This window comes from Balearica regulorum, chromosome 15 (assembly GCF_011004875.1).
Source record: "Balearica regulorum gibbericeps isolate bBalReg1 chromosome 15, bBalReg1.pri, whole genome shotgun sequence".
NCBI lineage: Eukaryota > Metazoa > Chordata > Aves > Gruiformes > Gruidae > Balearica > Balearica regulorum.
In genome coordinates, this window is record NC_046198.1 from 2,923,899 (window position 1) to 2,944,840 (window position 20,942).

The 20,942-nt window shown below is 61.6% G+C and overlaps 1 protein-coding gene across 1 annotated transcript; it reads left to right on the forward strand.

The window, feature by feature from the left end:
- The first annotated feature begins 237 nt into the window (after window positions 1-237).
- On the forward strand, window positions 238-20,535 carry CLCN7 (chloride voltage-gated channel 7). The gene is made up of 25 exons (XM_075767083.1): window positions 238-429; window positions 7,114-7,185; window positions 8,357-8,428; window positions 8,674-8,739; window positions 9,339-9,471; window positions 9,726-9,835; window positions 10,577-10,657; window positions 11,061-11,123; window positions 11,666-11,749; window positions 11,919-12,012; window positions 12,432-12,496; window positions 12,894-13,010; window positions 13,361-13,415; window positions 13,945-14,005; window positions 14,786-14,924; window positions 15,209-15,302; window positions 16,649-16,818; window positions 17,171-17,222; window positions 17,528-17,655; window positions 17,837-17,922; window positions 18,221-18,353; window positions 18,460-18,519; window positions 18,872-19,048; window positions 19,163-19,243; window positions 19,333-20,535. Exons 1-25 carry the CDS (start codon window positions 298-300, stop codon window positions 19,417-19,419), a joined length of 2,412 nt encoding a protein of 803 aa, XP_075623198.1. The 5' UTR covers window positions 238-297; the 3' UTR covers window positions 19,420-20,535.
- Window positions 20,536-20,942: the final 407 nt, after the last annotated feature.

Here is a 20,942-nt window from a genome sequence, read left to right on the forward strand (position 1 = left end):
CAAATGGCTGCCCTGGAGCAAGCGCCGGCTCCGGCTGTTCCCCGAGCCCCGCGTTCCCCGGGGGCCTCACCGCAGGCCGGGGACGGGCGCTGAGCCCTTCTCCGGGGAAGCGGCGCGGGAGGGGGGGGTGGTGGTGGTGTGTGAGGCCTACCGGCGGGACTACAACTCCCATGGTGCCGCGGGGCAGGACGGCCCCCGCCGGCCGCCGTAGCGCTCACGTGAGGGCGGCGGCCCGACGGTCACATGACCGGCCGGTGAGGCGGGGGCCGGCGGAGGTGCGTGGTGCTGCCGCCCCGCATGGCCAACGTCGCCAAGAAGGTGTCCTGGTCCGGCCGCGACGGCGACGACGACGAGGAGGACCAACGTGTGGGCGAGACCACCCCGCTGCTCAACGGCACCGGTCCCGGGGCGGCGGGTGGTGCCCGGCAGGTGGGTACCAGCACCGGGAGGGGGGTACCGGCGCACCGGGGGCAGTTCTGCTCCGTCCCGGGACTCCCTGCGCCCAGAGGGGGGCAGGGGCCGGGCTTGGGGTCGTGTCTGCGTCCCGGTCCCCCGTGGCGTTTAACCGTGTTCGTTGCCCCGGGGCTGGGCGGGGGCTTGCCGGCGAGGAGCCGCGGGGTGCCGGGGCTCTGCTCCCCGAACAGCCCCGGGGGCAGGTCGGGGCCCCTCCGGGCTCCCCCGAGCCGGGGAAAGCAGAACCTGGCAGGGCCCGGTGCGGGGAGAAGCCAGGAAGGAGCCACGGCCGGGGCACGGGGCTCTTGGGTCACTCGTGGGGGAAAATCTGAGCGTGGGGGCTGACTCACCGCCCGGTGCCCGCTGCGCAGCGGGGCACTGCCGCCACGGCCGGCTCCCGTCACGAGGTGCCAGCGCCCAGCGGTGCCGATGCCCAGCCGGGGCCCTGCCGCAGCTCCGCGGGGCCGGCTCCTGCCCGGCGCTCAGCCTGGCTGCAGCGGAGACGAGGCCCTGCCAGCCGGGCCCTGTGCCGAGCAGGGGCCTGCTCCTGCTTCCCCTTCGTGTCTACAAACAAACGTCGTCCTGTGAGAGAGCCCGTTGCCCGCACGCTGCCGATGTCCAAACCAACGTGTCGGGCTCAAACACAAGAGTGTCCAGCGCTGGCGTGGAGGCGGACGTCGTGTCGTGCGTACGGAGCTACGCTGGCAAGAAGCGAGTCCAGAGCGGGACGTGTTACGAACACAGGGAGGCCAATTCCTTCTTGCAAATTAATTTTGGGTAATTAACAGAAGAGAAACTTCTCTCCGGTGCACCCGGAGGCTGTTACTCGGGCGGTTTGCCTAGCAGGTTCTCCTCCGCCTGCGGTGCAGTGAACTGAAGCGTGCCGTGGCTCCGGCCGAGGCGCTCGGTGCCTGTTTCGGAGCGAAGCTGTGGCTGGGCAGGCCGTGCCGGGTGAGGGCCCTGGGCTGGGCAGGACGTCAGGCCGGGTCCACGGGGCGCTTCCGTACCAGCGCCGGGTGGGAGAGGGGCTGCCTCTGGGTGATGTCCTTGAATATGAAGAGTTTGCTGGGAGACGTGAGCTTGGAGGAGGAGGAAGAGGAGGAGGAGGAGTGGTGCCAGCCTTTGGCAGCCGTTAGCAGGGACATCTCACCGAGCGTGATTCTGTGCCACCCTGCTCCTGGGCAAGTCAGAACAGCAGGCTAATTAGAGGGAAATGCAGGGTTCGTTAGGCTGGAAGTGCCTAGCGTGGCGCTGCGGGAGCGGGGCATGGCGGCTGGAAGGAGTCGCCCATGCCGTTGCAGCTGTTCTGATGTGAAAATAAAAATAATCTTCCTAGCCGGTACAGCGGGAGTCCGTGTGTTTACAGCACGTGGTACCTTTAAAGACCACATGGTGAGTTCTGCAGGTCTGAAGGGTGTTAAAATAGGGATTAACCAGACCTCATGGCTGCAGGTTAGTTAGGAAAGGGTTTTCCCGGTGGCTTGGAAGAAATGGTTGGATTCTCACTGTAGCACAGGAGTTGCCTTCTGGCATAGGGCAGCTGCTTCTCTCCCTCAGACGGTCCTTTAACCTAGATGCTGTATAGTCCTGTAGATTGAAAAGTGAAGGTAGGGCAGCTTTGGCAGAGAAACAAAGGAGACTGGAGCTGCTTGGCTCACAGGAGACTTAAACTGGGGTTGTGGTAATACAATAAAAATGTCCCCAGCGGAGCTTCTTCCCTTTCTCACGTGCTCGTTTAATGGAAATGAAAGTGATCTTAGAGTGACAAAAGGAAATGGGTCTTTAGTTCTCCAGCTGACTGCTGTGAGAGACTGAGACCCAGCTCTTGTGGGCAGGAGGTGAGGAGGGACCGGATAAAGACACCCGTGACAGTAAAGGGGATGCCACAGGGCTGTGCCAGAGGTCTCCTACAGTTTTGGGGCTCTGGGCGCTGCTCCGGGGCTGACCGAGCCTTCGTCCTCTCACCAGGACTTTCTAGTGTCATGAGCATATTAAGAAGTGAGAGGCTGCCTGTACGTCTGGGCATCGCGCCTGCGCCTGGGCTGCCCCTCTCCCGCGTTCTCGAGCCGTGTGTGTCGGCTCTCAGGCCGAGAAGTGGCTGGACAGCTTTAGTAAGAGCAGCCAGTTTCCACTGTTAGGCATTTTTTGAAAAAGAACACTTCTCCTTTGCTACTCATTGAGGATGTGCTCTGTATCTGTGCCAAAATGCCTTGGCTTTGGGATTGGTATAATGCTTCTGCTCAGAGGGTGCCTGGAATGGGGGGTGTGTGGGCAGGGGGTCCCCAAACTGAGGACCAGCCTGCTGCTGGTGGACGGCTCCTCCTTGTTAACCTCTGTGTGTTTATTCTGCATCTCTCGGTGTTGTCGGTCTTGTTTTCTTTAACTCCAAGTAACAGGGTGTAAAATGCAGCCTTTGTGGCCGGGTGGCGATGCCCGAGAGCTGCCGCGCTGGCTGCAATCAGAAAATCTTGGTAGGGGAGGGTGTTCTCTTGGGGGAGGGCGAAAAAGAGAAGTCTGCTGGGTGAGCCCTGATTGCCGGCGGATGGGCCGCAGGTTGTGTGTCCCCTTGCACGTGGGAGTGTCAGGCTGGAAGCAGAATCGCAACCGGGTGGTGACACCGCGGGGCGACTCCGGGTGCTTTCTCCCAACTTATGGACCTGGAGGTGAGGAGCTTTGTTCTCTCCTGGATGTGTTGCAGGGATGTGTGTTTCAGGGACGATGGCTGCGTGGTGCGGAGCCCATTGCAGCCGTGCTTGCGCGTCAGAGGCCCGGTGACGCAGCCTGAAGCTGTCCTTCCCACCCGAGCAGGTACTGGGGGCTCCTTGGCAGAGCGCGCTGGGGCCAAGAAGGCCCTGGGGGCTGGAAATCCTCTTCCTTCCCTCCTGCTGCTTCTGCAATACTGCTGTGGGCTCCTGATGCGGTCTGTGCCGCGCTTTATCTCATTGATAACAGAAAGCCACGTGCTTCCAGTCCGTTAGTGAGCAACAGGACGGTGATAAGGGACGGTGTATGGGGGGGTGTCTTCACGCCAGGCAGTGGTCACCGCGGGGGGTGATGTCCTGCAGGGAACGGCCTCGCTGGCAGTGGAAATCGGCTGCGGAGCACGGTCCAACACACCCTGTTTACGGTTCTTCAGAGCGACGTTGGGAGGCACTGCCAGGTTGCTGTGCGCGCAGCCCGGGTTGGTTCTGCGGCGTTTCAGCCGACTGAAGTCATTCTGCTGTTCACAAACAGGGATTGCTCTTTGACTGCTCTGCTCAGAGCTAAACTGCTGCTATGGCGGCGTGGCTCCTTGTCACCTCTGCCAAAGCGGGATGCTGGCAGCGGTGCTGCCGTCTCCCTCCCTGACCCGTGGTGCTCCAGGCTGGTGCCAGGATCTGCATTCAGCTGCCACTGCCCCACCTCAGAGATGGCCCTTTAGGGGCATGAGTAGAAGGTGGTGGTCAAGACTTTTCTGCCAGGTGTTTTTTTTTTTTTTCTTGTTGGGATTGATCCTGAGTTTGCTCTCGCCTGTCTCGCAGCCGTGCCGGAGCGGGCGGCAGTGTGGTGTACAGGGAAAGGGCCTCGGGAGGTCTCTAGTGCACCCCCTGCCAAGAGTGGATCCGTTAGAGCAGGTCACTTAGGGCCACGTCCAGTGGAGATTTGGGTCTCCAGAGACAGAGATCCTGCACCTTCTCTGGCCCCAGTGCATCACCACCCTCGGGGTGAACGTTTCTCTCTGACATCTAAGCAGAAGTTCCCTTGCTGCGACTTGTCTGCTGCTTCTTGTCCTATCGATGCGAAGCTTCGAGGAAAGCCTGGCTCCATCTTCCCTGTAGCCTCTCGTTAGCTGACTGGGGATAGCAAGAAGATCTCCTAGCTTCTCCTCTTACGTCTTACCACATGTCCCAGCCCCTGGCTGTCTTGCTGGACTCACTCCAGCATTTCTGTGCCTTTCTGGTCCTGGGGAGCCCAGACGGGACATCAAGTCCCAGGCGTGCTCTGGCAGGTGCCAGCGGAGGGGTGAGATCCATTCCCTGGACCTGCTGGCTCTGGTCTTGCACCATCTAGGAGGTGGTTGGCCACCTCCACTGCAGGTGTGTGCTCCTGACTCCTCTTCGACTCGTCCGCCGGACTCGCTGCAAGACTTTTTCAGCAAAGCTGCTTTCTAACCGCTGGGGCACATCCATCCGAGGTGCAGGGCTTTCTGTTTGCCTCTGTTGAACTTAGAGGGCTTCCCTGCAGCCTGGTGAGGTCCCTCCTCAGAGCAGCCCACCAGCGTACCGACCACCCTGCTGACAAAGGCGTTAAGCAGTATTGGTCCAGATCAAGGCACCAGGCATCTCTTTGCGGGGCTGCAAATGGGTAAGGAATTATCACTACCACCCAAACGGGGCGAGTGCTGAGGGGTGGGTGCCACCGCTGTTCGTCTGCTGCTGTCAGGGGCCGGCTCAGCTGGCCTGAGAGCCTCTCCTGGGGCAGGATTAACCTCTGCGTCCTTTGGGTTTGGGCAACAGTGCCGGTTGTTGTACGGAGATAATCATACAGCAGTCACACCAACATCATATGTGCCCAGGATCAGCAGCCGTCTTGGCCTGAGTTTGAAAAACATCCAGAGGAGGGTAGCGCTGTCCGTGTGCTCGGTGAACCTTTGAGCTGTGCACAAATAACCTTCTGTCTCGGCTCCCGGCTGCCTGAATCCCCGCTGTTCCTCTTATAAAAGATGGGTGCTGATGGAAGTAGCTTTTTCCTATCCTCCCAGCATGTGATCCCCGTGCCGGGCGAGACGGAAGCCAGCCCTTTGCTCGCAGAGCGATTCGGCCCGTCTGGGTGCTGCAGGGGTGCCAGGACTTGGGGAGGGGCGGTGTGTGTGCACATTAGAACATGCTGCTTGTCTAACGAAGTTCAGCTCCAGGTTCAAGTGCAGCTCCTTTCCCTTTGTCTGTGTTTGGGTCCTGCTGCTGCCTAATCCATTGGGAGCGGAGCTGCTGTGCCCTGGCCGCTCGCTCCGTAGGGAAGAGGGGTATTTCGGGGGGGTGGTGTCACCGGTTCAGCCGCGTTTGGTTTTTCTGCGGACCCCCATGGCTAGCAGAAGGACAATTTCCCTGAAGGGCCGGTGCTGCCCGAGGTCTCGGTGCCTGAGGTCTGAGCCCAGGCGTGAGCAGGGGACGTGGCACGAGTGACTGTTTCCAAAGCCCAGGCTGGTGTCACCAAACCGGTGTCCGAAAACAGCTGTATGGAGCGGTTTGTGCTCGGTTCCTCCTGTGGGCTCAGGCTGCTGGGGACAAAAGGGGGTCTGAGAAGCTGGGGCAAGGCCCGCCTGCAGGTCAGGGAGCGAAGGAGAACGTGGAACAGATGGAGAAATGGGAAAATAGGTCAGGCTGCAAACACAAAGGGATATTCTTCGTCTGCAGTGACGTGCGCGGCTCCTGGCCTGCGCATTCCAGATGGGATCGATGGGGATTAATGCAGCAGGGGCTCGATCTGGGATGTGCCGGTAGAGAGGGACTGACGTGCCAGGGCCCCGCTGCTGCTCCTCATCCCTCTTTTATTCTCCAGTCCTTTAGCCTGGCAGCTGGGGAGGGGCGAGGCTCTGGAGGGGAAGATCTTAACGTTGAGAAATGGTGTTTGGGCTGTACTTAGTGCTCGCACCCTTGTGCATTCCCGTGTTTCACAACGGCGGAGGGTTGCCGGCAGCTTGCCGGCTTCTGCCGGGTCCCCTCGCGGCACTGCCCAGCTGGCGGCTGGCTCGGCCGTGGCCCAAGCCCTTGTCTGCGGCGGCCAGGAGACAAGAGGTGCCTCAAATAGTCCAAAACCTCCCATGTTACGCAATTGCACTGCCAGTAACGAGCCGGAGTGGTCACCAGTGAAAGGAGAACCGGCTCCCCAGAGGGAGATGCAAATGCTCCTTCCCAGCATCGTGCAGGGGACGGCTTGGCTCGGAGAGGCCATCAGGGTGTCCCTGAGGCTACGCCGGAGCAACGTGCCCCACTTCCTCTGGTGTGCGCTGGCTAGCAGCCGGTCCTGCTGTTGCTCTGGTTCCAGGTGCTCACAGGGAGATGAACACACCGACGTGCTCATCTCCCTAGCTGGGAACGCTCCTACGGAGCAGATGGCAGAGCCAAACGTGCCCTCGGCCATCCCTTATCGCTGGCCAGCCGTGCCGGCTGAGGAATGGCCCCGGCAGGTCTTGGTGTGCTCGTGACCGCGGAGACGGCACTTGCTGTTCGGGGGTCTATCCCTCCCTGGCTCCAGGGGAGTGCGGAACGTGCTGCTCGGCACGGGTTTGCTGCCCGCACGGTTGCTGCCTCGGCCCGAGGCTGTTGGTGACTTGCCGGACCTCAGGGCTGCCGGCTGCCAGTCCCGAATGAGCCGCCGCTGGCTGGCACCTTCCCCGGGACGAGGCGGCTTTGCCAGCCAACAGGTTGGAGCAGCTCACCCAAACCCCGGCAGGCTGCTGCTGCCTTGTGCTCCCTCCGGGGCGGCGGGTCCCATCTCCTCGCTGTGTCCTTCGAGAGCAGCCGTCCATGGGTGCTGTGCTGCGGGGGGGTTCCGGTGGCAGGCAGACAGGCAGAGCTCAGTGGGGGGGGCAGAGCACGAGCGCCCACGAGCCTGCTCCTTCCCTCTGCCAAGGCTTGCGGCGCGTTCGGGAATTGACCCCGTTTTCCCTTCTGTCCTCAGCTCACTTCTTCCTCCTTCCTGCGCATCGGGCAGCTGAGCAATGTGGACCTCAACGAGGACATCCGTGAGCTGGTGAGTGGCACAGAAAGGGGCCCGCCATTACTTAGAGCACTAACGGCTGCTTTTGTCCCCCCTCCGTACCTCCCTTGTCCCACGAGGGCTCCGGTGCTCCCTCCTGGGCTGGGCAACCTTCATGGCGCGGGCAGCTGGCTGCCCCTCTGCCTCGACCATTGCTGCTTCCTCTCTGCCGCAGCGCTGGCCTGAGGTCATTGTGGTCCCCTGCACCTCTCTGGGCGGCAGCACCGACCGACCGGCCGGCACAGGAACCTTCTTCCCGAGGGAGTGAACGTAGAATCTAGTGGCGTGGGAAGAGAGTTCTTTCTTGTCGTGAGAGCTCCAAGCGGCTTCTCTTGCCCGCTGCCCAGCGCAAAGGCAAGGGAGGGGATGTATAGTGGGAGAGTCTCAGACCTGGGGACAGGGTTAGCGGCAGACGGGGATCTTGCAAAAACTCTCACGTTTCAAGTTATTCCCCCTCCGTGCACACCTGAGAAGCTTTTCTCCCCCAGATGTTCCTGCCTCAGCTCTGGAGTGGTAGGAAGAGCAAAGGGGAGGGAGACTTTTGCTAAATATTTCTTGAGGAATTCTGAAATGGGAAGAAATATGTCTTAATCGACGCCTCGGAGGAAAGGGTGGGCTGGCTTTGGCCATAGCTGTAATGTGGGGCCAGGGAAGGGTGGGGGGTGCTGCTGCCCCCCCCCAGTAAATGCCCTAATTCGGAGTTGGGAACAGCTTGAGTGGCCAAAGGCGTTTGGGAACCAGAATTTGGTTTCTGCCCAAAAACATGGGCCTGCTTGAAATAGCTCCTTGCTTTCGGCCGAAGGAACTTCCTGCCAAGGTGAAAGGTTGGCCTCTGCCGGAGCTGCTTGGAGGTGACGCTGGGTCAACATGGCAGCGCGGTACCCAGCTGGGCAAACCCTCCATCTGCCCAGGGAGTGGAGAGGTGGTGGGCAAGGGCGTACGCCTGACAGTCTGTGCCAGCTGCCTAAAATCCCGTACATCCACCAACTGGTGGAAAATCATCCCAGAGCCTGGCCTGCTGGGCAGCTTGCGCTAGGGCTCGGGTCTCTGCAGCATTCCTCACCTCTCCTGAGCGTGAAAACCAGCATTAAACCAGCAGTTCCATTGCAGAGAGGAGGGTTGGACTCGGACCTGGCCCTCCTGATCTGTGCATTGTGTCCCGCAGGAGACGGAGCTCCCACGGCAGCATCCCAACGAGATCCCCCACAACGAGAAGCTCCTGTCGCTCAAGTACGAGGTAAGCACCCATCTTCCCCCCCCCGTCTTGGCTCTGTCCTCTGGGATGCAGTGGGTGAGGTACGTGGGGTGAGGGCTCGTGGCTGCCCAGCCAGGGGGGGTTTGGCGGGGAAGGAGCGGGGTCGAGGGAGGAAAATGATAGGGAGGTGTGGAGGGGCAGGGGGAGGGTCTGAGGGCAGCCCTCTCCAGCACAGGTGTTTCTTCCCCTGCGCTAGACGCTAACAGCATCTCCCTTTCCTGAACTAGAGCCTGGACTATGACAACAGTGAAAACCAGCTGTTCCTGGAGGAGGAGAGGAGGATAAACCACACGGTGAGTTTTGCCACGAACCGGTTGCCCACCATCCCTGCAGCCAGGATGGCCCGGGGAAGCTGTTCCCCCCCGCCCAGCTGCTGGGGGGCTTCTCCACCCCAGAGACGGTCATGCTCAAAGCAGCGCTTGAGCCAGGGTGGGTTTTTGGGCACTGACCAGCTTGTGACAAGCCATAAAACTTCAGGAGCAAGAACCCAGCATAGGATGCTTCGAATGGGAGCATGGCGGCATTGCCGGGCAGCACGGGGCAGGCCCCTGAGCAGAAGGACTTCTTGGAGCCCTGTGAAGCATCTGCCCCGGGGGCTTTGGGAGTCGGTGTTGCAGCAAGAAGCCAAACAGGAGGAGACAGGCGAACTGGAAAAGCCCACCTGCTGTTAGGGATCCCACAGAGGGGCGAGGGCACTGGCTTAAAATAAGTAAATTGTGGCCATGCTTTGCAATCCCGGCTCAGCCAGCATCGATTTTCCCTGGGCAGCTCTCCTCAGAGCCTGTGGCTTAGGGCTGTGTTGGGGAGGGTGGCCAGGTGGGTTGGAATCCCCTCAGTGTCGACAGGGGCCGGGCTGGGTGGCAGCAGGGTCCGATGGCTGTCTGTCACTCAGGCTTTCCGGACGGTGGAGATCAAGCGCTGGGTCATCTGTGCCATGATCGGCATCCTCACTGGCCTTGTCGCCTGCTTCATCGACATCGTGGTGGAGAACCTGGCTGGGCTGAAGTACCGGGTGGTGAAGGGCAGTATCCTCCCATGGAGCAGTGGCCACCGGCCAGCCGGGAGCTGCAGGATCTCCGCTCCTGGTAGCCACGAGCGGGGTGCCGGGGGAGAGGGCAGCGCTTCTTCACCTGGGTTTGGCGGCATGGACTCTGCCGTCTAAGGTCCTGCCGTGGGGCTGAGCTGTGGATGGGTCCAAGAAGCATTTTAGCGATGTTTTATCATGGTGGGAGGGATGGTACCCAACTGATACTGGTCTTTCCTTGAGCTGCTTCCCCAGACATTGACAAGTTCACAGAGAAAGGGGGCCTGTCTTTCTCCCTGTTACTGTGGGCCACCCTGAATGCCAGCGTGGTGATGGTGGGCTCCGTGATCGTTGCTTTCATAGAGGTAAGAGTTTGGAAGTGGCCTGGGTGGGTACCCCCATGTCTCCTGTACCAGCTCTTTACGTGGGGGAAGCAGGATCACGTCTCCAGAAAACAGGCAAATGTATTTCTGCCAGACTGGCTCTTGGTAGCCTCGATCCCTTGGTGTTGGCTCCAGCTATGCTGCCGAGCTTCTCCTGGGTTGTCAGACTGGTGGGATGTGCTGCCCTTCCCTGGTGGCCTGGGGCGGAGGTGTGCTTCAGCCTTGGGTGCAGACGCAGCTCTTGCAAGCCTTGGCCCCGGCTCAGCCTCTCCGTGTTGGGCGTACACGAGTGCCTGCAGAGAGCAGGCTGGTCGGGTGCCTCGGGGACACGCTCGGGAGGACGAGCCAGAGACCGGGGCGGGTTATGGCCGGGATGGGCCGATGGCTCCCCACGGGCTGCTCTGAGTCAGCAGCGTCTTCCTTGTGGCTTGGCCCTTGCTCTCCCTGGCCACCAAGTGTGAGCCTCCTGCAGCACTGGGCCTCTCGCCATGGCACGGTGGTGGGGACACCCTAATGCCCCCAAGAACCCAGCCAGCTCCTTCCCCCCCGACACATTTGCTCTTAGGGGCACCGCCTCCAGAGCCTGTAGGGAGGCTTTGGCCCCGTCTCTGAGCCTCCCCGAGGTGTGCTTGGTGTGCCCCGTGCTGATGGACGAGGGTCAGGCGGGCAGCGTGTCCCCGTCCCGTACGTGGCAGCCGCTAACGCTCTCCCTGCTCCTCGCAGCCCGTCGCAGCCGGCAGCGGCATTCCCCAGATCAAATGCTACCTCAACGGTGTGAAGATCCCGCACGTTGTCCGCCTCAAGGTAGGACGTGGGAGGTGGTGGGATGTGTGTGTCTTCTGCCTGGGATGGGGGTGCTCACGGGGTGGTCCCTGCCTGTGCTGCGGCAGAGGGAGCTGACACGAGCCCCCTGCCGCGCTGCCCGGCTCCGTAGCTGTTCCCCCGCTGGTGTCGGGCGGTTAAACCTCCTGCCCTGGGATGGGCAGCTGGTGCTGAGAAGAGCAGCTTTGGGTCATTTTTTGCTTTGGCCCAGAAGAAAGTTGCCCAACGCCATGGCCACAACGAGGGGCTGAGAATCACAAGTTCCCCCCGGGTTCGCTGGCTCCTGCCCCTGCGGTTGGCTGGGTCTGTGTCCCCCATGGCCGCCGTGGTCGTGTTCCTCGTGCCACCCCTGTGATGCGCTGTGACTGTCCTCTCTGTTTTGCAGACCCTGGTGATCAAAGTCTGCGGGGTGATCCTCTCGGTGGTCGGCGGCCTGGCCGTTGGGAAGGTGATGTGCACAAAGCGCTCTCTGACATGCTGCTGGCGTGGTGTGACACGCTGCTGGCACGCCTGCCGCAGCCCGTCACCGGCCCTGCGCTGGGGACGGGGCGTCAGGGGCCCTGCAGTGACTTCCCGGTTTTACTCCCTGCTCCGCTGGCCGAGGTGCCTGCGGCATGGCCGGGTTTGGGGAGCCCCTGAGCCAGCCTGTGTGCGGCTCGGCCGAGGATGGGAGAGCAGCAGCCTATGTCCATCGGTGGTTGTCCCTGCAAATGTTAGATGGGGAGACGTGGGTGCCCCGTTGGGACCTTTCTGGCTTGCCCCTGTCCCCTCGGCTGGAGGGACCGCTGGTGGGAGGAGGTGGCCGCCATCGGAGCCACTTGCTAGAATGAGGATTTAAAGGGGGGGGAAATGGCAAGGTCTGCATTTCCCGGAGAGAAATCCTCCCGGCCAGCTTCTTCAGAGCTGTGACCTGGTGAGGAGCATTCAGCCATCCCTGATGATCCTTGGGGTTCGTCCTTCTCCGATCTGACTCTGCTTTCCTGCTCGTAGGAAGGACCCATGATTCACTCTGGAGCGGTGATCGCTGCCGGGATCTCCCAGGGAAGATCCACGTCTTTAAAGCGAGACTTCAAGGTTGGTGTTGAGGGCTGCGGGGCTGTGCTGCCGGTGTCCTCCTGTGCTCAAATTGGGCTGTTCCTTGGGGTCACACTGGTGGCTTGGGGTGGTATATGGCATACCCTATGGCTCCCCTAAACTCATGCCTGTGGCCAGCCCTAAACCTGCCTTTGTTTCGGTGTTTCAGATCTTCGAGTACTTCCGCAGAGACACAGAAAAAAGGGATTTTGTCTCGGCTGGAGCTGCTGCTGGCGTCTCGGCTGCGTTTGGGGCCCCCGTGGGTACGTGTCTTGGCTCTCTGCCGCTGAGCGGTGCCTGCCTGTGGATCTCGTCAGGAGGTTGCTCCCACTTGCACAGAGGCAGCTGCCTGGATCTGCCTAGGGCACTGCGGGTGCCCGGCCCCACTCCAAGCTGTCCTGCTGTGCTGCGCAGGTCTTGGGAAGAGAGGAGGGGGGGTCATATGTCTCAGATCCCAAATGTTGCCTCCCTGGGACGGAGGAGGGCAGCAGAGGGGCTGCAGTGTGATCGGTACATCACTGGTGGCTTGGTGGGCATGCTGGTCCCTTCACTGGAGCCTGTGAGGTCTGGGGCAGCGTGGAGCATGCGGGCTGGGATGAATTTGGGTGCCATGGCTGGTGCTATGAGCCGAGGGTCTGTGGCATGAGCCCCTTGTGAAGGTGTTTGTGTCTTGCACTTGCAGGTGGTGTCCTCTTCAGCTTGGAGGAAGGGGCTTCCTTCTGGAACCAGTTCCTGACGTGGAGAATCGTAAGTGCTGGAAAGCAGGAGCAGGAAATCGAGGGCTGCCGGCTCCCGCGTGAGGCATTGCCTTTTCCCCGATGCCCTGCAGCCCCCAGCATCCTGCCATCCCTGCCCCAGCCGGGCAGCCGTGCGTAATGCATCCCAGGGAACAGCATTCCAGCTCCCCTTCTGTGCCCTGGTCCTCAGGGGCCAAATTCGGAGCTGGCTGAGTATCTTGCTGCCAACTCTTTTCCAAGGGAAAGCTGCCCAGAGTGCTGCTGCAGGGAAGGTGGCCTCTTGTCCTGCTCCACCACGGGTACCAAGCCCTACCCGGGGAGGTGGTTTGGGGTGGGGTGGGGGGGGTGTGGTGAGGGAACGGGGCTGGAGGTATCTGGCAGTGACTCTGGGCTGCATCTCTTTCCAGTTCTTTGCCTCCATGATATCTACGTTCACTCTGAACTCTGTCCTGAGCGTTTACCACGGCAATGCTTGGGATCTCTCCAGCCCTGGGCTCATCAACTTCGGCAGGTTTGATAACGAGGTATGGCACAGGTATTCCCCGTGTAGGGCTCTGTTGAACAGGGTTAGAAGCAGCCCACGGTGGCTTGGGGCCACCAGTCTGTCTTAAAACATCACCCAGGGGCTGTGGCAGGCTCTGCCCTAGCAAGCTGTGGGATCTTGCTGGATTCGAGCTCCACCAACCCCAGCAGAAGGTTTTTCTGCAGCCAGTGCTGGGTCTGGGGGCTGCTGGGTGTCCGGGGGAGGTTTTGGGGCAGCTCTGGAAGCCGCTCACTGGCATAGGCTGGTGCTGTCCCAGCAGACAGTGACCAGCTGTGGGGCTGCAGATAGGCCAGGAGATCGGAACCCCCTTTCTTTCTTTCTTTCTTACAGAAAATGGGATATACGATCCAGGAAATTCCTATCTTCATCTTTATGGGAGTGGTTGGTAAGAGAGTGCTGCTCTTTCAATTTGATTAGTCTGAATAATTTCCACTGTTGTCTGGCTGGGTCTAAAAAGCATTGGGATCCAGTTTCCTGGGGAAGAGTGGGAAATCCATTAAACTCTGGAGCAGAGGCTGCTTGTGGGGCTTATGCAGGGGCGAGAGCTGGATCCTGGCTCAACCTCCACCCTTGTAGCAAAGGCAAAACCCTTTAATACGTGTGCTGCAAAGTCCTTGAGTGGGGTCAGTATGTCGCAGTCGTGGGAAGCTTCTCGCTTTCAAACGAGCAGCCCTTATCCCCGCGGAGTTGGCCTGTCCCTCGTCTGCCTAGTGCCAGGGCTGCGACGCTGGCCCCCAGCCACCCCACTGCTGGTGCCGGGCTCCTCTTGGTGTTGGGGACAGTGTCCACGTGTCCCAGGGCTGCTGGATGGGTGGTTGATGTCTCCCTGAGCTTCCACATGTTCCTCGTGTCCTGGGCAGCCGTAGGAGAGCCTGGGACCTGCATGCTGAGCTTTCCCTCTTTTGCACTTGCAGGTGGGATCCTCGGGGCCCTGTTCAACGCCCTCAATTACTGGTTAACGATGTTCCGGATCAGGTAAGAGCTCGTGGATGGCTAAGGTGATTGGCATGGGTTGGCTGGTGCCTTCTGCGCTCCCTCGAAGCGGCAATCCCAGCCTGAGCAAGGCTGTAATCTCACACATAAATAACGTGAGCAGCAGCCCCTGGGAGCTGGGAGGCAGATGCCGTGTGCCTCTCGCTGCCTGCAGTTGAGGTTGTGACCTGCAGCACCCTGCCTCTGCTCTGACCCTTCTAAGTATCTTCCTTTAGTGATCTGAGGGCCCAAAGAAGCGCAAACACCGTGCGGACCTGATTGTTCCGTGCTTCTTAAAGGCATCCGCGCTGCTAAAGGCATCAGAACCCCGTCTGGCACAGCCAGTACTTGTCACCAGCTTGTCAAACCCCAGGGCCAGCCGCGTGGTCTCAGGAAGGGGATGGCCTGTGGCAGCAGAGCGGTGAGGGGTCTGCAGCAGCTTCCAGGGCATCGCTCGGCTCGGGGCTTCGTGAGCCCCAGTGTTCTGGGCACTGCACTGTCCCCCAGCACCAACCTTTCCATGGGAGCTGTGCCCGGCTCCGTGCAGGGGAGGTGAGCAGATCTGCTGGAGCTGGGCGGGCAAAGCTGTTCTTGCTGCTGGTCCCCAACCTCCACCAGCTTCGCCAGAGGACAGAGCAGGACCAGGACAGCCTGGCAGGGCTCTGGGAAGGGAGCGGAGGCAGCCAGCCTGTCTGTATGCCTGGTGTGATGTGCTGAGCTGGGCTGTGGGTAGTCTCGCCCACACCCCGGGGTGCCACCCTCACGTCTCCGCTCCCTTCGCAGGTACATCCACCGGCCCTGCCTCCAGGTGGTCGAGGCCATGCTGGTAGCAGCGGTGACGGCGACCGTGGGGTTTGTCATGATTTATTGCTCGAGAGACTGCCAGCCCATCCAGGGGAGCTCGGTGGCGTATCCCCTGCAGGTAGATGCTGGAAAATGGGCCCCCCAGGGTGGTGGTGGGGGGCACCCTGAGCCTGGGCAGAGGCTGAGCAGGGAGACGAGACCCCGCTGGGTTTTGTGGCACTGGACCTCGCTGGCTCCCCTGCAGTCAATGCCCTCCACCATGGGCAGAGCTGGAGACCCACGCGTGGTGTCCACTTCCCAGCGCTGCCGCCTTGCCGGCACGCAGCCCCCCTGAGCCCAGCAGCCATCCCTGCCTCAGGGCAGCCCAGATCTGCCACATCTAACTCTTTTCTTCCCCCTCAGCTTTTCTGCGCTGATGGAGAGTACAACTCCATGGCCACTGCCTTCTTCAACACACCTGAGAAGAGCGTTGTCAACCTCTTCCATGACCCCCCAGGTCCGCGCCCCTGGCGAGCAGATCCTGGGATACAAGCGGAGCAGGGCCGGGCTTGTGTGTGGTGGCCGACCTGTTCCCTTGCCGCCTGTGGGACGAGGTGGGGGGTGACCGGCACGGGAACGGTGGGATCTGGTGAAGCACTGTGCCTGCTCCTTTCCTGCCGTGGTGGGAGGAGGAGGGATGGCTGCTGTGCCCGGTGGCACCTACAAGCTCGGCCAAAGGGCTGTGGTCTTGGGAGCCTATGGAGCCTGTGGACGAGGACCTGGTTTTGTTCATGCGTGTTTGCAAGCTGTTGCTTCCGAGTTGCATGAGAGCACGTCTGACCCTCGCTGGCTATCTGGAGTCTGTCCTGGAAACGTCCCTGGCTGTTTTCTTACTTAGCAGGGCCTCTTGCCCCCAAATGACTTTACCTTCTGGGCAGGTGGCGGAGGTGGATTTTGGAGTTTGGATTCGCTTGAGAAATATGATTTAGCTCCCAGATTCCAGCTCCCATTTCCCTTGGACCCAGAGTAATGACAGCGTGCCCTCTGCCTGCTGGTCTGAGCTTTGTGCCCACCTCCGAATTTCTAAACCCTCAGCCCAGAGAGTGCAGCTTGGCCACCTGAAGCCAAGCGATGACCGTCCGTCCTGGGTCTCGGGGTTGTTCCTGCAGTGCTGGGCTCTCCCTGGTTCAGGGCTTCGGTCTGTTGACTGTGAAGGCGGAGAGGTTGCAAAGTCCTTGTTTAAAGTAGACTGAGTTTTTCAGCAGTCCTAAAATAGCGGTAGACCGAGTCCTGGGGACAGCAGGGTCTTGCTGTGCTGGCACAGCCTGCGCCATGAGACAGTTTGGGACTGGCTGGAGCAGCCGTGGGAGCTGCGGGACAGGAAAGGGTTTCCAGGACCTACTCTGAGTTGATCCCAAAGCTGGTGGTGGGACCCCTGCCAGCTCACCAGCACCTGTGTCTTCCCGACCTCATCCTCCAGCACTGGCTGTCCCTCGGGGCTTTGAAGTTCGTCACGCTGCCTTGTGGGAGGCTGGGAACCGTGGGGCTGGGAGGGGACGGGTCATCGCGGGTTGTGAGATGGAGGAAAAGCGTCTGCTGGACTGGGTGGGATGGGAGGGCTTGGGATGGCACCAGCCAGCTGGGGGGCCCTCGAGGGCGCAGAAACAACCTAAAGAGCCAGTTTGAAAGGCTTGTGCTGCTAGGGAGGGTGTTGGGAGGAAGGTGGACCCAATGAGAGGGACTTTCACTGCTGGGAGGTGCCATGGGGCTGCTGCTGTCTGTTGTCCCATAGCTGCAGCCCATCACGGTGTCCCCTGGGCTGCAGGACTGGCACTGACTCTCTCCGTTCTGTCTGTGCTCCAGGTTCCTACAACCCCATGACGCTGGGCATGTTCACGCTGATGTATTTCTTCCTGGCCTGCTGGACCTACGGCCTCACGGTGTCTGCAGGGGTCTTCATCCCCTCCCTGCTGATCGGTGCTGCCTGGGGGAGGCTCTTTGGCATCTCCCTGTCCTACCTGACCAAAGGCTCGGTGAGTCCTCGGTGGGAAGAGGCACTGGCTGGTGGGGAGCCGTGGCACCCAGCCCTCCTTCCTTGCCGCTGGGCAGGCGGCACACGGAGCTGTGGCTAAAAGTGTGCGTGGAGCTGGCTGAGAGCTTGGCACAGCAGTCTGGAGTGGGTTGGCTTCTCACTTGATGATTTCTTGAGCTGGGTCTGGGCTTTCCCATGTCGTGACGGATCCCTGCCAGCACCTGGGCTGTACAGGCAGCCTCAGGCGCTCCTCCCCACTTTGGAAGGGGGTCTGGGGGCCAGGGCAGTGCTCGCTATCTCTGGATGCCCTGGTGCCAGCAGCTGACTCAGCCCCTTCTCTCTCCTGTACTCAGATCTGGGCTGACCCGGGGAAGTACGCCCTGATGGGAGCTGCTGCACAGCTAGGTGAGTTCCCCGCGGAGGAGACTCAGCCGCCTCCTGCTCGTGTTGGAGTGAAGGTGGCACGGGAAACATCTGTTCCCTCCTTCCCTGGTGCAGCTTCTTCCCCAGCTGAAGCCCAGCCTGGCTGTCGGCTTCCTGATAACCCTGCCGAGCACGGGCAGTGCTGGGGCACTAGCGAGGGCTGGGCTCGTCCAGGGCAGTCCTGGATCACCGTGCAGAAACTCAGGGGTCTCTGGTGTTTTGCTATCTCCTCACCCTGTGTTTCCCTGCCCCCCTGAACCCCCAAACTCCTCGGGCACCTCTCACAGGTGGGATAGTGCGGATGACGCTGAGTCTCACAGTCATCATGATGGAGGCGACAGGCAACGTCACTTACGGTTTCCCCATCATGCTGGTGCTGATGACGGCGAAGATTGTGGGAGACTATTTTGTGGAGGTGAGGGCTGGGGTGCTCTCCAGGAGCTGGCGAGAGGCTGTGGATCGGGGTCGGGGCACTGGGGAGCTGAGGGGGGGGGGGCCAGGACAAGCGTGTGCTCCCTCTCGGAGGGGAGCTGCTGCCTGGCCGTACCCCTTGGCGTCTCACCAGGCTTCTCCTGACGGCTCGGCTCTCGTTGCAGGGTCTCTATGACATGCACATCCAGCTGCAGAGCGTGCCCTTCCTGCACTGGGAGGCCCCGGTGACATCCCACTCCCTCACAGCCAGGTAGGTGGCCTGGGGGGTGCTCGCCACTCCCGGGGCAGCAGCTTTTGGACCGTGCTGTTGGCCTGAGCTGGAAATGGAGGTGGTGACATGCTTTGGTCCCAGGAGCCTGCTGTCCCCTGGTGCCACCAGCCCAGCTCCTTCCCCAGAGGGAGCGTGGCCTGCGGTGCGTTCCCTCCCCACGTCCCTGGCAGGTTTTGGGGACAGAGGAGGCATCAGGGCTGTGGAGGCATGTGTATTGGGGGGGATATTTGGGGCGTGCTGCTGTGGGGCTGTGTTTCACACCAAGCCTTGCCTGCAGGGAGGTCATGAGCACTCCTGTCACCTGCCTGCGGAGGATCGAGCGAGTGGGCACGGTTGTAGACATCCTCAGCGACACCTCTTCCAACCACAACGGCTTCCCGGTGGTGGAGAGCAACCCTGACGCCACGCAGGTGGGCCGGGTGCCCCTTGCGAGGGGATGCAGCGGGGGGCTGGCCATGGCATGGGACCTTTGCCCGCCCTTCCCAGCCCTGTTTCATGCATGGTGCTCTGTTGCAGGTGGCAGGACTGCGGGGTTTGATCCTGCGTTCCCAGCTCATCGTCCTGCTGAAGCACAAGGTGGGTGATGCTGCGTGGAGGCTGTTCGGGTTGTGTTTGAGCCCCGGTGCCCCTGTCCCACTGCTGCCTTGGGCCCCTTGCTGCCTGCCTTGCTCAGGAGGAGCTGGTGGAGAGTCCGTCATCTCCCTCAGCTCACCTGAGGAGTCGGTGGGGGCTGCTGTGCCGGGGTTACCCCAGCATCATCCTGCACCCCACTGGGCTCACAAACTCTGAGTGAACGGGAAACAGAGTGGTGTTCTGGTCCATCTGCCCCACGCTCCTGCTCTCTTCCCTCCCTGCCTCTGTGCACTGTCCTGGCCCCGGTGCCTGTCAGCACTGTGGGACAGTCCCCAACCGTCTCTCTCCTCCCAAGATTTTTGTGGAAAGGGCCAACCTGAGCCTGGTGCAGCGGCGGCTGAAGCTGAAGGATTTTCGGGATGCCTACCCCCGCTTCCCCCCCATCCAGTCCATCCACGTCTCCCAGGATGAGCGTGAGTGCATGATCGACCTCAGCGAGTTCATGAACCCCTCGCCCTACACCGTGCCTCAGGTAATGGCCAGGGTCACCGCTGCGCCCCGGCATCCTGGGGAGCCAGTTGCCGCGGGGTCACGGCTGGGTGATGGGTGCCATCCAGGGATGTCACAGCCCTGCTCTGCCTTGCAGGAAGCGTCTCTCCCGCGGGTGTTCAAGCTCTTCCGAGCCCTGGGACTGCGGCACTTGGTGGTCGTGGACAATCGCAACGAGGTGAGTCCCTGCCTGCTGCGTGCAGGCAGCCTGGGCTCCTTGGGGGGGGGAACGCCGTGCGGAGCCGTACCCTGTCCCTTCCCTGGCAGGTGGTGGGCATGGTCACCCGCAAGGACCTCGCCAGGTACCGGCTGGGGAAGGAAGGCCTGGAGGAGCTCTCGTTGGCACAGACGTGACATGGGGCGGTGTTGCTCAGTGGAAATGCGCCCCGGCCCCTCGGAGCTGGGGACCCTCTTTTGCGGGAAGCGGGGAGAGGACTGGGCCGACCTGTGCAGGCATCACGGTGCCTGGAGCACTGGCACGGCTGTGCTGCCCTGGCTCTGCTGCCCGTTGCTGCCTTCCCACGTCTACTGCCTCCTCTTCTCCTCGTCCCTTCCTCTGCTTCCCCAAGGGATCAAAACACACCCTTGGCTCCGTTAACTCTTGGCGTAGGCTCTCCCTGAGGGTTGGGTGAAGGCTGGAGCGTGGCAGGGGGAGCAGAAGTGCCCTGCTGAGCTGGGCACCGTTTCTCTGCCATGGTGCCTGCCCTCCATCGACTCGTCCACCCAGCCTGAGCTGTCCAGGACCCTGCTGTGCTCCAGCCGCTGCTGCAAGGCCTATGGGGGAGCGGAGGGGATGTGGTGGGGCTCCCCTCTGCTCCCAGGGCCCCGTTCCCCCTGTCCTGTGCTCCCGCTGGCTGGGTCGGGCTGAGCCCTGGGGCAGGCTCCTGTATCTCTGGCCAGAGGAGGGGGCCGTGCCCTGCTCGGCTGTGCAATAAAAGGGCTCCCGTGGTTCAGCAGCTGCTGCCTCTTGCTCTTTCTTGGCTCCTTTGGCCGCTCTGAGCCCAGCCCGTGCGTGGGGAGACACCCCTGGGGTTCAGGGCAGGGAGAGGGCGAGGAGAGCTGCCTCCTCTGGGGCAGTGTTGGTCCTGCAGCCCCTCGGCCCTCCTCCAGGTATTGCCGCTGCCTCTCCCCTCCAGCTGTGTGGGGGGCCAGAGTCACCCTGGCTGCATTTCTGCACTCGCTGCAGCTTGGCCTGGCCCTTCCCAGCAGCCAGGGCCCTGCCAGACTCCCCAAAACCCACCACCAGCTCTGGCTAGGGGGAGGGAGTGAAGCCTGTACTCCCCTGGGTGATGGGGGGGGGGGGCTCCAACCCTGGCACCTCAACCCTCCCACCAACCTTGCCCTTCACCTTGGCATTGCCCCCTGCCCTGGCTTGGGGCTGCTCCCTCCTCACTTGGGCAGGGGCAGCCTGGTGCTGGGGGGCTTTCACCTGCGGCGTACTGAGCTCCAATAAAGCCTGTTTGTACTTTTGGTGTAGTGCTGCCCGTGTCTTGCTTCCCCCTGTGCTGCTGCCTGGGCTCAGCCCCATGTCTGTCGGTGTCCCCCAGGGCTGAGCTGAGCCCTGACCCCCCTGGGACAGCAGGAGCTGGGGGGGGGGGGGTGGCAGCCAGGGCCCCCCCACCTTCCTCAGCCCCCTAGCAGGGCTGGAGTGCTCGAGGCGGGGGGCAGCTGCCCCTTCCCGGGTGCTTTTTCCCTTTCAAGGCCAACAAAGAGCTGTTGCAAAGCAGGGAATGCCTCCGCTGGGCCCTGGTAACAGCGCTGGGGCCATGGGCTCTGGTGGGAACCTGGTCTGGTGGTGAGGGCCTTGGGGAAGGGCCGGCTGCCCTCCCCGTGCCGTGGGTCAGCCCTGCTCTCCCAGCACTGCCACGGGGCAGGGG